Source organism: Dendrobates tinctorius, unplaced genomic scaffold, assembly GCF_039654945.1.
Source record: "Dendrobates tinctorius isolate UK_male_01 unplaced genomic scaffold, ASM3965494v1 ptg000143l, whole genome shotgun sequence".
NCBI classification, from domain to species: Eukaryota; Metazoa; Chordata; class Amphibia; order Anura; family Dendrobatidae; genus Dendrobates; species Dendrobates tinctorius.
The window spans coordinates 39,445,008-39,465,312 of record NW_027361810.1 but is presented as its reverse complement, the minus strand read 5'-3'; the positions used below and the strand labels follow the sequence as shown (position 1 = coordinate 39,465,312).

Sequence of the window (20,305 nt, the reverse complement as noted above, 5' to 3'; positions counted from 1 at the left end):
ATAATTAATAACCTCATTGATGACATCCAAGGCTGTAAGTGTGGAGATTTTGGCATGTGGTGTTCATACTTGAAATTTAATAAATCAAGGTGTTGTTAAAAAAGTTTTTTTTTTTTTATAATTTGAAAATCATTAGCATGTCTATCCATCTTGTAATTTCCATAATTCCACAAAGTTTACTTCTTAATGTTGAGTAGAAAAGTTGTATAAAAATATTTCATAACCAACATTTTTCATACAAACATCCTAAAGACCTTTGGCCTTTAGGATGCCTTTTATTCTTGTCTGATCTCCATATTACTTCTTTTATTTTTCAGACCAGTTTTGCTTAAGATGCCTACATGTGATACTGGAAGCCATGAGTTCCGTTGGTGTCCCCTGTGCAGAATACTTTCAGCCTGTTTCCTTTCTCTCTAACCCTAATGGACACTACCAGCACCTGAAGGACCCCATTGACTTTTAGTGGGATTTATCTGATTCCACCAAGGCTTTTTTTTTCTTTTTAATGTGAAAAACATGATTTTTCTGTCAAATCAAAGTTTTTTAAACTTTTGTAGATGAAGAAAAAGCATAACATAACTTTTTATATTTCAAATGTTACATAGTTACATAAATTGAAAAAAGACCTAGGTCCATCATGTTCAACCTTTCTCGGCAAATTGTACATTTCATTACAAATTTAACTATAACCCACAATGTTATGTGTACCAAGGAAATTGTCCAGCCCTTTTTTAAAATCTAACAAAAATCTTGGCACTCAATATGTGAAATATTCAGACACTTTTATTTTGTGCATCCAGACAGAAAGGTTTAAATGTTTTTGGTCCAGCATAGGACCTTCATCAGAAAAATCTCGTTTACTGAAATATATAAATCCTTGTAATGGTAGCCAAAAGAAGGACAAAGTAGAGAATCTGGGTGGCCAGTGAAAATGTTAAATGGCTGGCGTCTGGAAAGCGTATGTGGACCGTGCCGTCCAAAATTAGAACAGGCAGCTGTACAGCGTAGGGCTTCAGAAAAGGGACCTCCAGGGTCACTAAAATAAGGAGTGAAGGCAGCGCTGATAGCAGTGGGTATACAACCTCTAGAATTGAATTGCGCTGGTGAAGCCCTGTCCGTGGTCTGGCTGCCCTATGTGGAAGACGCTGCGTCTGCCCTACGCTGTACAGCTGCCTGTTCTAATTTTGGACGGCACGGTCCACATACGCTTTCCAGACGCCAGCCATTTAACATTTTCACAGGCCATCCAGATTCTCTACTTTGTCCTTCTTTGGGCTACCATTACAAGGATTTATTTATTTCAGTAAACAAGATTTTTCTGATGAAGGTCCTACGCTGGACCAAAAACATTTAAACCTTTCTGTCTGGATGCACAAAATAAAAGTGTCTGAATATTTCACATATTGAGTGCAAAGATTTTTGTCATTTTTGATTGATGGGTTGGATACCCGACTTGAGCACCAACAACCAAACTATTCCTGAGTGCCGTGCTCTCTTTATAGGCTTTTTTAAAAGCTGTCATAGTGTAAGCCATTACTACCTCTTGTGTTCGGCATTCATCAGTCTGACTGCTCTAACTGTAAAGAACCCTTTCCTATTTAGCTGCCAGATACACCTTTTTTCCACCCATAATGAGTGCCTCCTGGTACTCAGTATATTCTTTGGAAGGAATAAGTCATGCGCCAGTCCTTTGTACTGGCCACACATATATTTATATATGTAAATGAGATCTCTTCTGAGCCGTCTTTTTTTCTAAGCTAACCAAGCCCAATTTTTCCAACCTTTCATCATATGAGAGACCTTCCATCCCTTGTAATAATCTAGTTGCCTATCTTTGAACTGATTCTAACTGCTGAATATCATTTCTAAAATATGGAGTCCAAATCTGGATCCCATATTCTAGATGTGGTCTCACCAGTGATTTATAAAGGGGTAATAATAGGTTGGGATCGCGGGATTTTATCTCTCTTTCTATACATACTTAAATCTTGTTTGCTTTTGTGGCTGCTGACTGACATTGAGTGCTGCTACTCAACTTACTTGTAACGAGAATACCAAAGTCCTTCTCCTGTTCTGTAGTCCCGAGTATACTCCCATTTAATGGCATATGCAGCTGCTAGGAACGGCGGAATGCACTAAATAAAAATAATAATAAAGTGCATTCACCTCTCAGGGTCCACCGTGCAGTAGGTGATATAACCACTGCTAAGTGGTGGCAGGAGCAATATGGCGGTAATGTGCACAGGGTTAAACGTCACCCAGGTGCACAGAGCAATCTCTGTTAAGTCACAGAGATGCCAAATAAACACAAATACACAGACTGAGCCTGTTGAGGTCACAGTACTCAGTAAAAATACACACACGGTATTAGGTCACAGGAGTAGCCCAAGACGGCAGCACTACGTCCATTTAGACCTACCGTGTGTGCGACGTTGCAACAGCGGACGCTAAGGAGAGCTGCTACCTCAGCGCGGCGTGGACACTGCTGCTAAACAACAAAGCTATGACGCAAGCGCAATTTCGGACGCTAGCAGCTATGGATGTTGCAGCAGAGGAGCGCTGGCGCTGATTCTAACTCAGTCCCTGACCACATACGTAATATCAGAGGGAAGGGGTTTTATAATGAGTCATTCACCAGAATCATACATCCGTCCTCATACACACAGCAGCAAGTAAGTCTATACTAGCGCATGGTGGAACAGCTATGCAAGCCTTTTATAGCAGCCGGGACCTTCTGCAAGCCTCCAGATCTCTGAGATGGACCAATGAGATCTGGAGCGGGACCTGAGCACATGACTCCCGATCTCCAATGGGAGATCGTCCCATGAGCATGCTCAGTAAGAGGACAGAAGGACTTGGCCTCAGGAGAGATTTGCTGCAAGGCAATCTCCTCTGCAGTAGATAAAGAGCAGGAGACTGCAGAATGTGAGGGTCTGGATCCCTGCGGAGTAAACGCAGAAATCCGACGCCTAACATTACCCCCCCTCCTAGGGCCCCCTCCTCCCTGAGCCTTCTAATCCACCAACTTGTGCCCATCAGAGATATAGGCCTCAGACTCGTCCAAAGGCAAGTCTGATGTCACGGCAGGTGACAGAGAAACCCGAGACAAGTGGAAGGCGTCAGGGTGGAGAAGATCGCCAGGTTTGAAAAGGGACCCATGGGAGACAATGGGAGCAGAAGTTAAAGTGGAACGCCACCGTGTGTCGGCAGGCGTCTCCACCCTTCGTTTAAGGAGGCTATTCCGAGCACAAAAGGCGCAGGCCCGAATATATTTTTTAACATCCGGAGCCCTGTGCGGCCACCAGTAAGACCCTGCCAGGAGTTTTGTGGTCTGCATATAGCCACAGTGACCACCACTCCTGGACGCGTGTGCCCACGCGAGCACCTTTGGCCGAAGGCGGGGAGGAATATAGGTCTTGCCCGGCAGCACAGAATTTGGCAGTTGCGAGGCACTGTTGTTCTGAGACACAGCGTGTTGACAAGTATAACCGCAACTGGAGTCTTGTGTCAGACGCGCCTGGAGAACGGCGTGAGACACCTCCATGGGCTCTCGGGGTGGAACCTCTGGCTCGGGTAGTTCCAGAGGCTCAAAAAAATTGGGAGCCGAGGTAACCTACCGCGCTCCGAAAAACGGAGGTCAATGCGGGTGGAAATGGCATTCAGCTCTTCCAAACTTGCAGGAACCTCTCTGGTAGAGAGAGCATCTTTAACAAGCTCCACCAAACCTCTCCAAAACACAGGGATGAGAGCTTTATCGGACCAATCCAGCTCGGAAGCCAGTGTCCGAAAACGGATGGCATACTGACTAACAGAGAGGGAACCCTGAGTCAAAGCAAGAAGCTGAAGAGAGGTGTCGTGCATGACCCGTGGACCGAGGAAGACCTGCTTAATAGCTGTTAGAAAGTGAGCAGCAGTCCGAACCTCTGGGTCACCACGCTCCCATAATGGTGTAGCGCACTCCAACGCCTTGCCCGACAGAAGGGAAACAATAAACCCCACCTTGGCCCAATCTGTAGGGAATCGCGCAGCCAGTAGCTCCAGCTGAATAGAGCACTGATTGATGAAACCCCTACAGGAGGCGCCATCACCAGAAAATTTATCGGGCAACGGGAGGCGGGTAACTGTTGGTGTGAGGGAGGACGTGGACATACGGGAAACCGCGTCTGTGATTGCCTTTACAGCAGCTTCGGTGGATTGTGCAGCTGAGAGAGCCCTCTTAAGAGTGGCCAACTGGCCCTCAAGCTGCCGAATACACTGTAGCAGATGCTGCTGTTCTGCCATCACTAGCCAGACCCTGGCACTAGTATAATGTTAGGAACGGCGGAACGCACTAAATAAAAATAATAATAAAGTGCGTTCACCGCTCGGGGTCCACCGTGCAGTAGGTGATATAACCGCTGCTAAGTGGTGGCAGGAGCAATATGACGGTAATGTGCACAGGGTTAAACGTCACTCAGGTGCACAGAGCAATCTCTGTTAAGTCACAGAGATGTCAAATAAGCACAAATGCACAGACTGAGCCTGTTGAGGTCACAGTACTCAGTAAAAATACACACACGGTATTAGGTCCCAGGAGTAGCCCAAGACGGCGGCACTTCGTCCGTCTAGACCTACCATGTGTGCGGCGTCGCAGCTGCAGATGCTAAGGAGAGCTTCTACTGCAGCGCGGCGTGGACACTGCCGCTAAACGACAAAGCTATGACGCAAGCGCATGTCGGACGCTAGCAGCTGTGGATCTTGCAGCAGAGGAGCGCTGGTGCTGATTCTAACACAGTCCCTGACCACATACGTAATATCAGAGGGAAGGGGTTTTATAATGAGTTATTCACCAGAATCATACATCTGTCCTCATTCACACAGTAGCAAGTAAGTCTATACTAGCGCATGGCAGAACAGCCAAGCGAGCCTTTTATAGCAGCCGGGACCATCTGCAAGCCTCCAGATCTCTGAGATGGACCAATGAGATCTGGAGCAGGACCTGAGCACATGATTCCCGATCTCCAATGGGAGATTGTCCCATGAGTATGCTCAGTAGGAGGACAGAAGGACTCAGCCTCAGGAGAGATTTGCTGCAAGGCAATCTCCTCTGCAGTAGATAAAGAGCAGGAGACTGCAGAATGTGAGGGTCTGGATCCCTGCGGAGTAAACCCTGAAATCCGACGCCTAACATGCAGCAATAGGATTACTCCGTTCTAGGTGATATACTCTACATTTATCTACATTAAACCTCGTTTGCCAAGTGTTTACCCCCTTTCAGACATCTTATTCAGATTGTTTTGCAATATTGTAATGTCAAGGTTAGATTTTGATATCCTACATAGCTTGATGTCAACAGCAAAGACTAACAATTTACTCTCAATCCCATCCACAAGATCATTAATAAAGAGGTTAAAAAGAATCGGTCCTAGCACTGATTCCTGCGGTCCCCACTGCTGACTATATCCCATTTAGAGAACATACCATTTATAAAAACTCTGTTTCCTGTCATTTAGCCAATTCCTTACCCATCTGCATATAATTTCCCACAGTCCCTGCTTCTGTAGCTTCAGTATAAGGCTGTTATGTGGAACAGTATCAAATGCCTTTGCAAAGTCCAGGTAAATCACATCATCCGCATTACCTGAATTCAGATTTGCACTTACCTCCTTGTAGAAACCCAACATGTTAGTTAGACATGACCTATCTTTCATGAATTCATGCTGGCTGTCAGTTGTTATATTATTATCTACAATATATTTCTGCAGGTCATCTCTTAGAATGCCCTCAAATATTTTGCACACTACAGATGTCAGGTTTACCGGACGGTAGTTGCTTGGATCCACCTTCTTACCATCCTCTAATCCCCTGTTACAAGAGAGTCTAAGAATATGAGATACAGTAGTCTATCAATTATTAAGCTCAATTCCCTCAGTATCCGTGGATGAATGCCATCTGAGCCGCGGGATTTGTCAATGTTTAAATTGCTCAGACGTAGGTGTACTTCTTTTTGTATTAAACTAACTATAGCAGGTTATGAACTTTGATTTTTGCCTTGTTGAATACCTGTAACGGACAGTTCATTGGTGAACACGCATGAAAAGTGCCTGTTCACCAATGAATCTCAGCATTTTCTTTGTCCTCTATAATTATTTTGTTATTGTTGTCTTTTAAGGGGATAATACCATCTGTTATTTTCTTTTTGGCATTGATGTATTTATAAAAAATTTGGGGATTTATTTCAGTGCCGTTGGCGATTTGTTTCTCTGTAGAGAACTTTGCTGTCTTGATTTCTATTTTACATTTCTTTTTTAGGTCTTTATACTTCTGAAATGCTATTTCAGTATACACGGCTTTCAAGATTTTGAATGCCCTTTGTTTTTGTCTTATTAAACTTTGCTCTGTTTTATTTATCCATAATGGTTTATTTTTATTCCTTGACATTTTATTACCAGAGGGTATAAGTTTTCTGCAGGATTCTAGTAGTATTTCCTTAAAAATGTCCCATTTATGTTCGGTATCCCCAGTTACCTTTGCGTATTCCCAGTCTATATGATTAAGCTCTTCACTTAATGTTTACAAGAAAGCGAATAAGGATCAATTTAGTCTTATAGAGAGGAAGGGGCTCACCTCCAGATACTCAAGAGTGGTATTGGGGTTTTGGGGAGACTCTCTAAAGTGTGACTATGGAAGCCATTAAGAAAAGATATCGGGGTTGGTTACCTTTACATCTGCTATCATATATTCCATGTGCTTGATGTTGTCAAGTTAAGTGGTTCACTGGACCCAGCAAGAATGGGTAGGGGATAGGTGACTTCCACAATCTAGGAATAATCTTTCTCATGGCTAAGGAGAAATATCTAAAAACATTCTTTTTTATCACTTTAGCAGAATCTTTTTTATTGTTTTTTACTTTAGCAGATCAAAAAATGATGGTATTATATGATACAAATTCATGCACACAAGACTTTTCATATATAGCGTGATGAAAAATTGTAAAAAAAAAAAAGAAAAAAAAATCAACCTGGTACTAGCAAAAACTAAAAAGTGACAAAAACACTTTGTAATGTGATGCAATGTAAAAAACAAAAATGTCATTGTCTGTAGTAAATAAAGCATTCAATACTCACAATTGTTTTATTCTTTATTTTTAGATTGTTAAAAAAGTCAACCTTAAATACAGAACAACAATTCTCATCATACCGATCTGTCTATACACTGAACTCGTGCTTCTGTATTTCATTGCTTCATTTTTTACAAAGGGAGGATAGGATGTGACTGTGCATGATTTCTTCATTTTGTTCTCTTCCCTTTTCATGACCATAATACAAAATAGAATATTTTCATTAGCAGCGAGACCGGTAACTGCACAAAACACCATATGATACGTTAACATCAAAAAATTGCACTTTACAGACATTTAGCTGAAATATTATTTACAGCTCTGACAAGTTATCGAACGTTGTATATTTCTGCACGATGTACAGCTGTAAACGTTTAGATTTGGGATTACTCATTGCAGTTGAGAAAGATAATTATTTTGATTTTTAAACTGTGTAAAAAAAGTTGTAGACGCTTTAAATTGAAAAAAAAGGCAAAAGATGGCTGATTTTTCGGACTATATGATAAACTCTAATGTAGACAATACTAATAGGAAAAATATATAATACTTAGCATAACTTCTGTGATGGTCTAAGAAAGTGGCACGGTTAATACCACTAACATTTGCTCACGGAATACTACTTTACACTGTTTAGTATTTATTTTTACTTTTTCACTGTTTTGAATCGAGGAAGGATGTCTATGCGTCTGATGTAAAGTACACTTGCTGGATGCTGTATTTGGGAAGGTCTGATTCTGCCATCCTGCCCCAAATATTTGTCCACTTATCCCTAAATCCCTCCTCACCACCAGAACCTTATCATCTTCTATTACACCCCTATATTATCTTTAGGTGGTCTCTCATCCTCTCCCCTCACTCAGCATATCCACCAATAGTCCAATCACACTGTCTATTTATACTAATCTGCATATATATTTCCAGCCCATGACGGCACCAGGAGACTGATAGTAAAGTTTTCTCTTCCCTGTTCCCATTAAGTAAGGGCATGGTACAAGTCACTCCTGTACGGCGGGAGGCGCCGCACAGTGATGAAACAAGCTACAGATTCATGGAGCTGTGAAAAAATCCCCTCCAATAGACAGCAGTAGCGCACCGGAATGGAAGCACTGAAAACACCATACTCCAGGGAGGAAGAAAGAAGCTAATGGCCCAGGAGACAAATACAAATTATGGGTAAATACACAAATATCAAGACACTGATAATCAGTGTCTGATTTCCCCACCTTTTGTTGACATTGCTGAAACGGTCAGTAGAGATGGTCAAATTTATTCAAGGGAAATTGAACTCTATCTGAATTTGACAAAAATCTGCATTGAGATTTTTTTTGTAGTTCGATCTGCATAAATTCAGCAAAAGAGAGGCCAACTGAGGCCACCAATTTGTTGAATAGTAATGAGGTGAGAAAAGGTTAAAAAGAGAAAAAAGCATGCTCTCGTCATTGATCACCTGCGGCCATTACTTCTGCTCCCGGCCTGCTATACGGTCCTTTCCTCACCTCCATCAGTGTACACTAAAGACCGCATTTTATGGACATAATCAAACTCCGGATTTACTAAGCATGATTCTGGGTCTACTTGTGGCCAGACATCCTGGCCTAGAGCGAACACCGGACTGGAGATGTAATATGACGGAGGAGAGAACAACTGAGCAGCAGACAGGAGGCAGTGGGAGCTACCGTAGAGGTGAGGGGTAAGGTGAGCATAAGTTGTTTTTTTAATCTTACATTTATTATGCTCTGAGGTCTAGATAAACCTTAGAGTACAATAAGGGATGTTCAATTTGTGAAGAATAACTTCTCTGCAAATCGAATTTCCCGTGCAAATCCAAGTGATTCAGGTATTTGAATCCCCAGAGGTGTGGTCATGACTAAAGCAAGTGACTCCTGAAGCCAATAACTAGGCTTAGTGGTGATGCCAAAGTAGACTGCACGAGAGGTCTGTAATCATGTTCTGTAATCGTGAAATAACCACAGCAGTCAAAAAAACAAAGACGGTGGTGGTGGCGGAGAGCCGATGCGGAAGCAGTAGGGGACAAGTAAGGCTGACTAGTTTTTGTTTAACAGAGCATGCCTGTTTGTAAGTAAAAGTGGAAAGCCTGTCTAGGGAAGCGGTTAGTAAGGTCTGGCTCACACTAAATATTTCCTTATAGACCAAAAATATGAAAATATGGTAAACAAAACAATTGATTTTCTGCGCATCTTTAGTGCTGACACTTTAGCAATGTTAGATATTATTTAGCACAACTCTTTTGTGCTTTTATGTAATCAGGCTGCTTTTTAAGCCAAAAATAAAAAATAAAATGCATAGTTGATTAAATATCAGACATATAAAGCACAATTTCCACTTGCTATGTAGCTTATATAGTGGAAGAGTTGTGAATAAATCCTAAGAATATATTTTTAATTGGAAAAAAAAGAAAATACTGCGATGAATTACATTTCAAGTTGAAAGACAAAATATATTGTGAAAATCATAGATGGTTTTTGTCCCCATTAGAAATGAGTGGAAATAATTGTTTTTAGCTTTGAGTAAATTTTCATTCATTTTAGGAAACCAAAATAGGATCCCGAGCTTAAGGCGCCTCCAGCACAGTTCTGAAAAGAACCACATGCAATAAGAAAGATTTCCCAACCACAGTATGTACAACAGATAACATAAAAATCTAATTACACACACCTCCATCATTATATACAAATGTACAGACAGTGGAAATAAAATGTACAAGAAGAACAGGCTTTTTACTCTCATCATCCTCTACTGTGCACTGTACTCTGTAAAGCTGCTGGGATAATTCTAGGATAATTCTAGGATGATTTCCATAATTTGGCTCATGCAGGAAAAAATCTGGTAGAAAAAAAATTGAAGCAATTGTCCAGGCTTGGTGGGTATAAGTAGAGATTAAATTTCAGATTTATTAGTACATTTTAAAAACAATAAAAGTACTGGCAAACCACAAGGGACCCACAGAAGAACCAATGTGTTTCGGCTATGGAGCTTTAATAATGAGACCATGAGACCATGATTAAGGCTCCATAGGTGAAACGTATTGTTTTTTCTGTGGGTCACTTTTGGCTTGCCAGTACTTTTATTGGTTTAAAAATGTACTAATAAATCTGAAATGTTATGCAATTATACCTACCATCGCCTGAGATGTTTTTCCTTGTTTCTGCATTGCCTTCATGGCCTGGATTGGGGTGGCTCCATGTGGTGGATTTCTTTCTAACAAGGTGCATCTGATATTGGAGAGCTAACTTTCCATTTTCCTTTACCCTCGTTGCAGTCTGTCTACAGTCACTTGAAATGAGTGCAGTCCACATAATCGTGACAGTATACAGTGTGCACGCTGCCATGATGTCCCGGTGCAAGCAGGCGGTCCTGTGGCCTCATGTACGTAATTTGCATACTTGCGGTCACATGCCAACTAGACGTGTTCAGGTTCTTTTAATAGGAGTGAATTGAGAGAAGCTGGATGAGATTAGTTGGCGCATGACAGCCAGTATGCAAATCGCATAAAGGAGGTCACATGCGCCAACTCGCAGCGGGGAATCGTGACAATGTTCACACAACATGGACTGATTACAGACTTTTGACCCAAGTCTGCACAATCCCTTTAAGGTATTATAGCAAATGTTTTCTGACTTTTTGTGAAGGATAAGAAAAGGCATGTCTGCTGAAATGACATCCATTGGTTATGCATAGGTATTGCAGCTCAGCTCTTCTGCAGTAAATAGGATTGACCTCCAATACCAAAGAAAACCTGTGAACAGATGTGGTGCTGTTTTTTGATAAAAGCTGCCATGTTTTTTTCCTTTTTTAATCCTGGACATTCTCTTTAAAATGTGAAAATGTAATAAAAAAATAATTGTATGTCAGCAGTATATGATCCTGCTGCGAGAGAACTTTTATGTGTTTTATTCCCTATATCTGGCACTTGGCAAAAAAGGGTTAAAGGGCTTCTGCCAGGTTTTGAAATAATCAAAATTATCTTCTGGATAGGGGATAAGTTCCCAATTGCAGGGGTCCAAACACTGGGACCACCAGTAATCCCGAGAATGGGGTTGGAGATAACAGATGGATGTATTTGGCTTTCTCCAGTAGACCCATAGAGAAAGAATGGAGTGGTCGTGTACGTGCATGGCCTTCGCACTATTGAAAGTGGTCAGTCCCGGCAGTCAGACCCCCAGTAAACACAATGTAAAAATAACAACAGACAGCAATAGGTATAGGGACACTGCTGTCAGTGCGGACGTCGTCCGGCCAGACTCCTCTACATTTTGGCCATTTTGGCTTCTGTTTGAAGGGTACAGTGAGGTCTCCATCTTTTTGACTATAAGAAATAGTGTCAGAAGATTTTCACAATGTGTGTATTAAATAAAAAAAGAGTGAAAAGAGAATCAGGATAAAGCTATCTTTTCAGGGCATACTGGTCTAAGACAACAGTTTTGGGCACCACATTTTAAAAAAGACATCAACAAACTGGAGCAAGTTCAGAAAAGAGCGACCAGAATGGTGACCGGTCTGCAAACCCTGTCTTATGAGGAAAGGTTGCAGGATTTGGGAATGTTTAGTTTGCAAAAGAGAAGACTGAGAGGAGACTTAATAGCTGTCTACAAATATCTAAAGGGCTGTCACATTGTAGAAGGATCAACTTTATTCTCATTTGCACAAGGAAAGACTAGAAGCAATGGGATGAAACTGAATGGGAGGAGACACAGATTAGATATTAGAAAAAACTTTTTGACAGTTAGAGTGATCAATGAGTGGAACAGGCTGCCACGAGAAGTGGTGAGTTCTCCTTCAATGGAAGTCTTCAAACAGAGGCTGGACAGACATCTGACTGGGATGATTTAGCGAATCCTGCTTTGAGCAGGGGGTTGGACCAGATGGCCCAGGAGGTCCCTTCCAACTCTACGATTCTATGATTCTAACCCCTTTAATAGGCGACTCTAGGAGCAAATGCGTCCGGGAAGAAAACCTTTGTTAATGTGAATGTTTACTTTACCAGTGATATGAGTACTGTTAAAAACTGTGTAAATTAAAGGAAGTCCATCACTCCCAAAATACCAATTTAACTGCATAAACAAATAGGGGATGTACTGTAGCTCCTATAAAAATCACATGATGCATACAGAGTTTAACTTAACATTAGCTGAAAAATGTACTTTCATTTAATATACAAACAAGTAATATTTTTATAGTGGCTATGTCCCCTATATAACAGGTGACAGACTCACTTTAAAGGAAATCTGTCAGTAACTTCTTATGTAATCTGAGGGCAGCATGAAGTAGGGATTGAAAAGCTAATTTCAATGATGTGTCACTTATTAGAGTGTATGTTCTGCCCATTCTGTGCAGCAAGACATTTCTTAAGTGTTGTTCCAGCTATGGCCATTAGATGTCATATTTGCCCTTCTTTTTCCTATTCATGGGTTTAGAATCCTCTGTCCCTTTAATGGTTATTCTCTTCAGAACCGCCCCTTCTTCCTTCCCGGGTCAGCAGCATGTAGCCATTTCTGCCGGATCTCTGAGGTGCTTACATGTGCTCAGCTCTGCAAAATCACTGCTTATATCAAGCGGATTCCGGTAAGGTTTTAATGCTGTTATTTAATATATGTTATGCATCTGTATTAGCTGGCCACAGTGCATGCCTCATGATATTTGCAATGCATGTTCAGCTCCTGTACTGCTATTACACTGCATGTTAGTTATATGCATCCTCTGTTCAGTTAATGCAAGGCTGGCAGCCATAAGTTGTTTAGATATCTCTTTCTCTTACTGTGTATGTTGTATTGCTCAGCCTCTGTATAATGCATGCTACCGATATAACAGCACTCTGTATCATTGCTACTGTTGTGATAGTACCCTGTATTGCTGTGATATTGTCTGCCAGTACTGACATACTGCATTGTCTGTTCCCTTATAGTTTTTACCCAAAATCATCCACAACTTTGTACAACAATCTCTGATTCATCCACAATTGTGTTCAACAACCTCTGATTTAATCTACTACTGTGTTCACCAATGTCATCTACTATACCATCTGTTATCATCTCCCATTGTTGTCCATATCATCCCAATAAATATAGACTTAAGCACCCATACAGTCTTGTTACTGGGAGTGGATGAAGAAAGGGTTTAGCCATATGCTGGAATCCACACAGCATCATATGTGGAAGAAGGCAGAACAGTGTATGTTGTTGGTTCAACACAATGAATATTTTATCAGCATGAGATTATCACTATTGGATTAGCTGCCTCAAGCCAAGTGGTCCAGCCTTGCCCCCAGCAGTGATTAGAAGCTCACTGTCAATAGACAATGTACATAGAGAGACTGGTGTGGGCAGAGTTAGATAGCTGAGCTCTGCTGCATGCTACGTCTAAAAACTTGTATCACAACTGTTGCACCAGTAAACTAAGTGATACATTGTTATTGTTTCATGTAGTAAATTACCGTTTATGTCCCACTTCCTGGAGTGACAGGTCTCTCGCTACAAGCACATGGAGGGATGGAGGGAGAGACCTGTCAGTCACTGGCATAGGGCAAGAAGATGCCAACAGGAACCCAACTGTCTTACTAGTCTCCTGTTCAACTCTGTCCCCAGCGGCTTTTCAACTATGTTTTTCAGTGTAACGCTGCAGCATTTCACAGTTTAGAATATATGGCTGAAATCATACGACCAGTGCCTGATACATGCTGCCTGTGAGTTGGGCAGCATGCATCAGCGGCCAGGTTCCCTTTATTTTTACTTGTTTTAGATTTTCAATAAACCAGTGATTTAGATTTTAGAGGCTTCCATCTTTTAAAAGTGAATCTGTCAGTGGGGAGATACATATCACATGAATGGTACTTTACTACATGAAAATATTTAAAGGGAATCTGCTATCTCTTCTGACAGTAGCATGATGTAGGCAAAGAGAAGCTGAGTTCAAAGATGTATCACTTAGTTTACTGGGTGCAGCCGTTCTGACACAATCAGAGCTTTAAATTTAGAGTGAAGCAGAGCTGAGAAAGCTAACTCCACCCACACCACATTTAACCCCACCCACACCACAGCTAATTCCGCCCCCACTAGGCTTTTCATGTGAAAAGTCCATAGACAGTGAGTTACTTATCACAGGGGTAGGAGGCGTTGCCGGACAAATGTCATCTAGCACTGTTAATCTCTTAGGGATAAATTCTTCACAGTTAGTAAACAACAGCACACACTTTGACAAGTGACACATCCCTGGATTCTCTGTTTCAGCCTCTATCTCCTGCTGTCTTCAGATTCCATAGTAAAAACCTGCTGACATCTTCCCTTTAACTCTTCCTACGAATTAATGTTTTGTATCTTCTTTCGATTCCTTACTGCTATATAGTATGCTTAATTATGATTTTATTGTACAATGGACAGAATTCATAGTAAACATTCAACAGTCATTGATACATAACCAGCAGATAATAAAAAAGATGCAAGTAGAAAGAAAGGTAAAACTATATCAGTGTTTCCCAGACTCCAGTCCTCACCGCCCCCAACAGGTGATGTTTTCAGGATTACCATAATGCTGCACAGGTGAGAGAATTTCTAAAACTTTGTTGATACTTCCATCACCTGTGCAATGCCAAAGAAATCTTGAAAACATGACATGTTGGGGGACGTGAGTACTGGGGTTAGGAAAACACTCATCTATATAATGCAACATGTCTCAATGCCGTAGCGGTGCCTTCATCATGCAATGGAGAAGTCTGATATACGCTGGTATGGCGTTGAGGCATGTTCCAGTATATAGATACTTTTATCCTTCTTTAATGTTAATTAACCATTTGATGTTTTATCCAAGTATTTATTTTTCAATTATATTTTAAAAAGGCATTCATTGATTATACATTCTGTTGGATAATCCACGAATTCCTGCCACATCTTATGCAATTGGTAATGCCCAATGCTCAATTTCTCCTTGAGATGCAATAAAACAATAAAAGAAATTGGCAGCAAAATTTATCATAGGCTTTAATGGTATGTTCACACAGGGTGGTAGCGCTGCAGATTTTCCAATATAAATGGAGTTTCTTGTGTTGGCATGTAATTAAATTTGTGTATGGAAGGTGCTGGCTGATTGCTCATTTTGGCACTTGTATTGCCAATGCATAAACGGAGAAGGTGAGTGACTTAGCTATTAGTCACTTGTGACCAGGGCCGGCCCGAATGTATAGGCGAACTAGGCGGCCGCCTAGGGCGCCGATCCAAAGGGGGCGCCAGAGAAAAAATAGAAAAAATTATAAAAAATCTTTTCAAAAGGCAAAAAGTTTTAGGGATGGAAAGTAAAGTGTACATATTTAAGGGCAAATATGACGCAAGAGAGGTTGGTTGGGTTGGCAACAATTTCGATAGAATCTGAAGTTGCTAAACAAATTAATCTCGGTGACTTAGTGTCATCCTTTTAAAAAAAAAAGGCAAGGAAACAAAAATTTTAATTACCTATGGTCGTTTTTGTTTTGTGTTATTGATTACTTTGTATATATTTGTCCTATACAACTTCTCAGAAGATTAAAGAGTTAGGAGAGAGTGAATTAATCATTGTTGTTGTGGTTTATTTTGCTCCTAAATTTATATCCCAAGTTTTCATCTACTGCCAAGAATAGTAGGGGCGCAACAAAATAGTTTCGCCTAGGGCGCCGTAATCTCTCGGGCCGGCCCTGCTTGTGACCAGGCTAAATTTTTCAAATCTGACACAATACTTTATGTGGCAATAACTCTGGATTGTTTTAACATATCCCAGTGAATTTGAGAGAGTTTTTTCGTGACACATTATACTTTATGTAGGTGGTAAATTTAAGTTGATATCTTTTGTGTTTATTTATAAAAATATCAGACATTTGACAAGTCTTTAAAAAAAATTCACATCTTGAATGATTATCCCTTTTATCCAGATAGCCAACACACAGAAACATTAATAAATACCATTTCCCTCATGTCTGTTTTACATCAGCACCATTTGTAAAACATTCTTTTATTTTGTTGGGATTTTAGAAGCTTTAAAAATGTAGCAGTACTTTTTCATTCTTTCTAGAATATATAATAAACTTTTTTTAGGGGCCTATTCAGTTTTGGGGTCCATATATATTGTAAAATTTTCAAAAGTGATACCATTTTAAAAACAGCGCCCCTCAACATACTCAAAATTGCAGTCAGGTAGTTTATTAACCCTTCAGGTGTTTCTCTAGGATTAATGCAAATTGGTAGGACAGGAATGAAAAATGTTATTTGTACCACTTAAATGTTGCAATGCTAACTTCAGAACAGGTTACTATAGCCGGCAGACTCTACGGCCGTTATTTGAACGTGAGCTGCCACGGCAAGGATCAGGACCCTACAATTGTGATCTCAGTGTGTCAATGCGGTTAAAAGGGAGCCCCACGTTCTGTTAACCATCTAGATGCAGTAGTCACTATTGACAGCAGCATCTAAGTCAGAGGTGGGAATTTTTTTTCTAGCAAGGGACATATGGCTATTTATACCATCCTTGGGGGGCCGTACAAAATGTGCACTAACTCCACCCACAAAGTACGTCCTGACACTGGCACTGAGTGATCATAGAGCAAGAAAAAATTTATGGGCTGGCAGCCATCAAAATACAGCTGCCGGCCCAAGTATTGTGGTTCCCAGGAATCTGCCCTGGGGCTGGATAGGTCATCGAGGGCAGTTAACAGCCCATGGGCCTGAAGTTCACCACACCTGATCTAAGAGGTTCGGCCATGGTTAAGCACGAATCATGACTGATGCAGCAGGGTGTCGGCTATAGTGTACAGCTGAGAGCTGCTGCATTTTGCCCTGTTGGGGGATGCTATTCTCTTATATATATCACGTCAGCAAAAAGACATATTGGTGGTCGCTAAGAGGCTAAAAAGAGCAGTCAGCTAGCCCTCCTCATACAGAGCCCTAAAGATACACCCAAATTAGGAATCGATTTCCTGTGTCGAGCACAGGATCAGAAGTCGTGCTCACAGGAACAAGGGTGAAATGGACATCATTTGAGCTTTGGTAACAGAAGTAAATTAGAAAATCATGTTCATGTTGTATTAAATCAAGAACACATCTTAAAATGTTTCCTTTAAAGAAGACAACCCCTTTAATCTATTTCATCATTGACGTCACCCTTTGAAATTGATTGGGTAAATTCCTTGCAATCCATATCCACAGCAAACCCTAACTCATGCAGATGGAGTTTGCGGACTGAACAAGAGAATGTGCTGCAGAATTTTACAGCACAATTTATGTCCAGTACGGATTAATGGATTCTAAAAACAAGTTATGGAAATGCTTTAGAAAAAATATTGGATAATGTAATTTGAAAAAAAAAAATGTAAATTACTGATGTGGTATTAGATTAAGCATGATGATTTCCCTTAAGCATGTTACAGTAAGAATTGGTACTGTAGTGTTTCTTGTTGCCTATGTTCGTGTAATTGTGTATTACCTTAGTATGGGATTTTAGATGGTCTATTTTTTTTCTTAATACTGCAGAATTAGAAACACTGCTAAAGTACATTAACACACAATATACTGTATCTCCTCGCGTTTTGATTCTTGAGCTAAGCACGTAGAACATTCTCAGTACAGCCAACTATGTCCGGTAAACAAATGTCTTCAGAGTGTCGTGTGGAGACACAAATGGCTGCATACAGGTTTGAATACTTGATAATATTGCACTTGTTGAAATGATACACAGATTTTGATGTAGCGTTGAATCCAGGTTGTATTTTCAAGTCTCCAGATAAAGAATTATTCTCAAAAGTTTCTACGTTTGATGAGAAACCAGTATCTCGAAATGTCTAATGGCCAGCAAAAGTGAAAAAGTTGTAGAAAGAAGTTTTTTTGTTATTTTTTTTTTTACAACCGGCCTTTACTTGTCCTAGTAACAAAAGAATAACACATTTAAAAAATTAACATCTCAGATGCTTTTTGCTCGACATGTCATTCCAAATTCTATGCATTTCCTCAGGGCCAATCTGATGCACTGTAATGACCCTGCGGTAGCGACACAAGCTGTAAGCCATTTTCCAGTGATTGAAACCACTGTTTTGAAAGGGGTGTATTCCCAGTTTTCGCAAGCATAAGCCAACATATACGTCCTCCAAATGTAAAAGTCTTGTATGGAGGGATGTTTTATAAATGAGCTCTGCCACATCAGCAGAGAATATATATCCAGTTCCTGAGCAAAAAGGTGGATAGTTGCTCTCTGGGTACAAGTCTCTTGGCATGTACCATTTGCTGCGGACATCCCTTATAGGTCCTCCGTTAATGACGTACCCAGTGAAGTATCTTCTTCTAGGTTTGGTGGTTGGTTTCAGTAGTTTGTATATCAGATTGTCCATATTTACAAAAATATCACTGTCTGTCTTCATGACATATTTGGCCTTTGAGCAGAAGGTAGCCACCCATCTCATTCCCATTAGTGTTTTGAGAGTCAGGTTATGGTAAGAATCTATAAAGTCTTCTACGACAATATCATGAAATATTTGACTTTCTTGCTCCACCATCTGATTCAAAACAGGGTCGGCATTTTTACCAAGAAGGAAAAGTGTAACGATTTTAATCCCTTTAAAGTTGCTTTCGTTGCCCCAAGTTTCTCGAATCGCTTGCCTTGCATCAAACTCCTTATGGGTGGTGCTTATCAGAATGACCAAAAATGGACTTCCATTATTTTCACACTTTTCAGGTTCATTAATAACAAATTCAAAAGAGTGAGGATTTATGGGTCGAGTTCTAATGTTGCCAAAAGAAATGTTTTTTTGAGATATGACAATTTTGTTCAGCCTGTACCCCGTGTAGTTGGACGTTGGACGAGTGACACTTAAATACCAAAGAGCGCTGGCCCAACACACAACCGTCAAAATGTATAAACATGACACCTTTGAGGCCATTGCTTCTGGAGTGTTCTAGAAGATGCTTTCTGGAAACTGTCTCCCTGGTATTTTGATCATTTTCTTATCCAATGGGTGCAACATATCAGTTCTGAGATATCTTGGACTTTTTTAAGGAAATGATCTAGAATCCAATATTAGTTACTTATTCTTTTGTAGTTTCAGTAATTCCATTGTTCCCCTGTAACATAAAAAAGATAAAAATGTTTAGATGTTGGGTACAGTAAGAGATCTATTTTCATTTCTAAAGTTAAATTTAATTAGGTTGTTCCATGTGCCGCTACAGACAAGAGCTGACAGATCCTTTTTAAAAGGGAGCTAACGTGAAGGTAAGAAATGTTGAAATTATCCATGGTGATTTGTACACATAAAATCCCCAGTGGATTACATTACCATACATGTAGATATGAATTTTGGAAACTGACCTGTGATGTGGAACTTCAAAGCTCCTGTTTGCCAATTTCCAATTTCTGTTGTAAATTTTCCCCAAGAATTTGCAACAGCTGTCAATTTGTTGTCAAATCTTACACAAATCTGCAGCAAAACAGCATTATGGAAAAATCTGCAAAACAAATTTGTGGCAGATTTTTCCACTAATTGTAGAGCTATAACAACCCATTTTCTCAGGTATCATTCTTACCTAAGAACAGAAGAGATCCATAAGATAAAATACAAATTTGTTTATTCATCAAATATAGAAAAAACATGAAAAAAGCATATAAGGGAATGCCTCAAAAAACAGACACATTATACGCCCAGCATAGACTATATTGTAAACAAATAAGTACATTACATAGTGTCAAAATAAGGGATAACATTGTTATGACAGACTAAAAGTCTATTTAAAAAATTATAATTCCCCTCTAAGATGTCTGCTTGGACCTTAGATCACCCTCCACAGCTGTACCCACGGTGTAAATAATAACAGGTTGGTACAATTACCTAATGCTACAATAATCACCAAAGCACAGGGCATACCGGGCTTTGTGTCCCTTCAACCCGACGCGCGATTCGCCTCGCTTCTTTCATGGGCGCCCAGGTATCATAAGAGTATGATACATGGAAAAATGGGTTGTTATATTATTTATTGAAGTGCCATACTTTGAGATATATATATATATATATATATATATATATATATATATATGGAGTTTGGTGGATATATATATGGAGATTGGTGGTAATTATTTGTAGATCTAGTTGCATTTTTTTTGTTAAACTATTTTTTTTTTTTACAAAAAATATTCATCATGGAAAGCATGCTAGATACTTCAGGAGAATACGAGACATTTCTAAGACAC

At 40.2% G+C, this 20,305-nt stretch overlaps 1 protein-coding gene across 1 annotated transcript in view; it reads right to left on the bottom strand.

Annotated features, from left to right (window-relative positions):
• Positions 1–12,031: 12,031 nt before the first annotated feature.
• The window catches only part of B3GALT1 (beta-1,3-galactosyltransferase 1), a 402,849-nt gene continuing 394,575 nt past the window's right edge, over positions 12,032–20,305 (bottom strand). Inside the window, exon 4 of the mRNA XM_073545794.1 lies at positions 12,032–19,185. Coding sequence (XP_073401895.1) covers positions 18,024–19,004 — 981 coding nt within the window. The 5' untranslated portion in view covers positions 19,005–19,185 and the 3' untranslated portion in view covers positions 12,032–18,023. The remainder of the gene's footprint in view (positions 19,186–20,305) is intronic.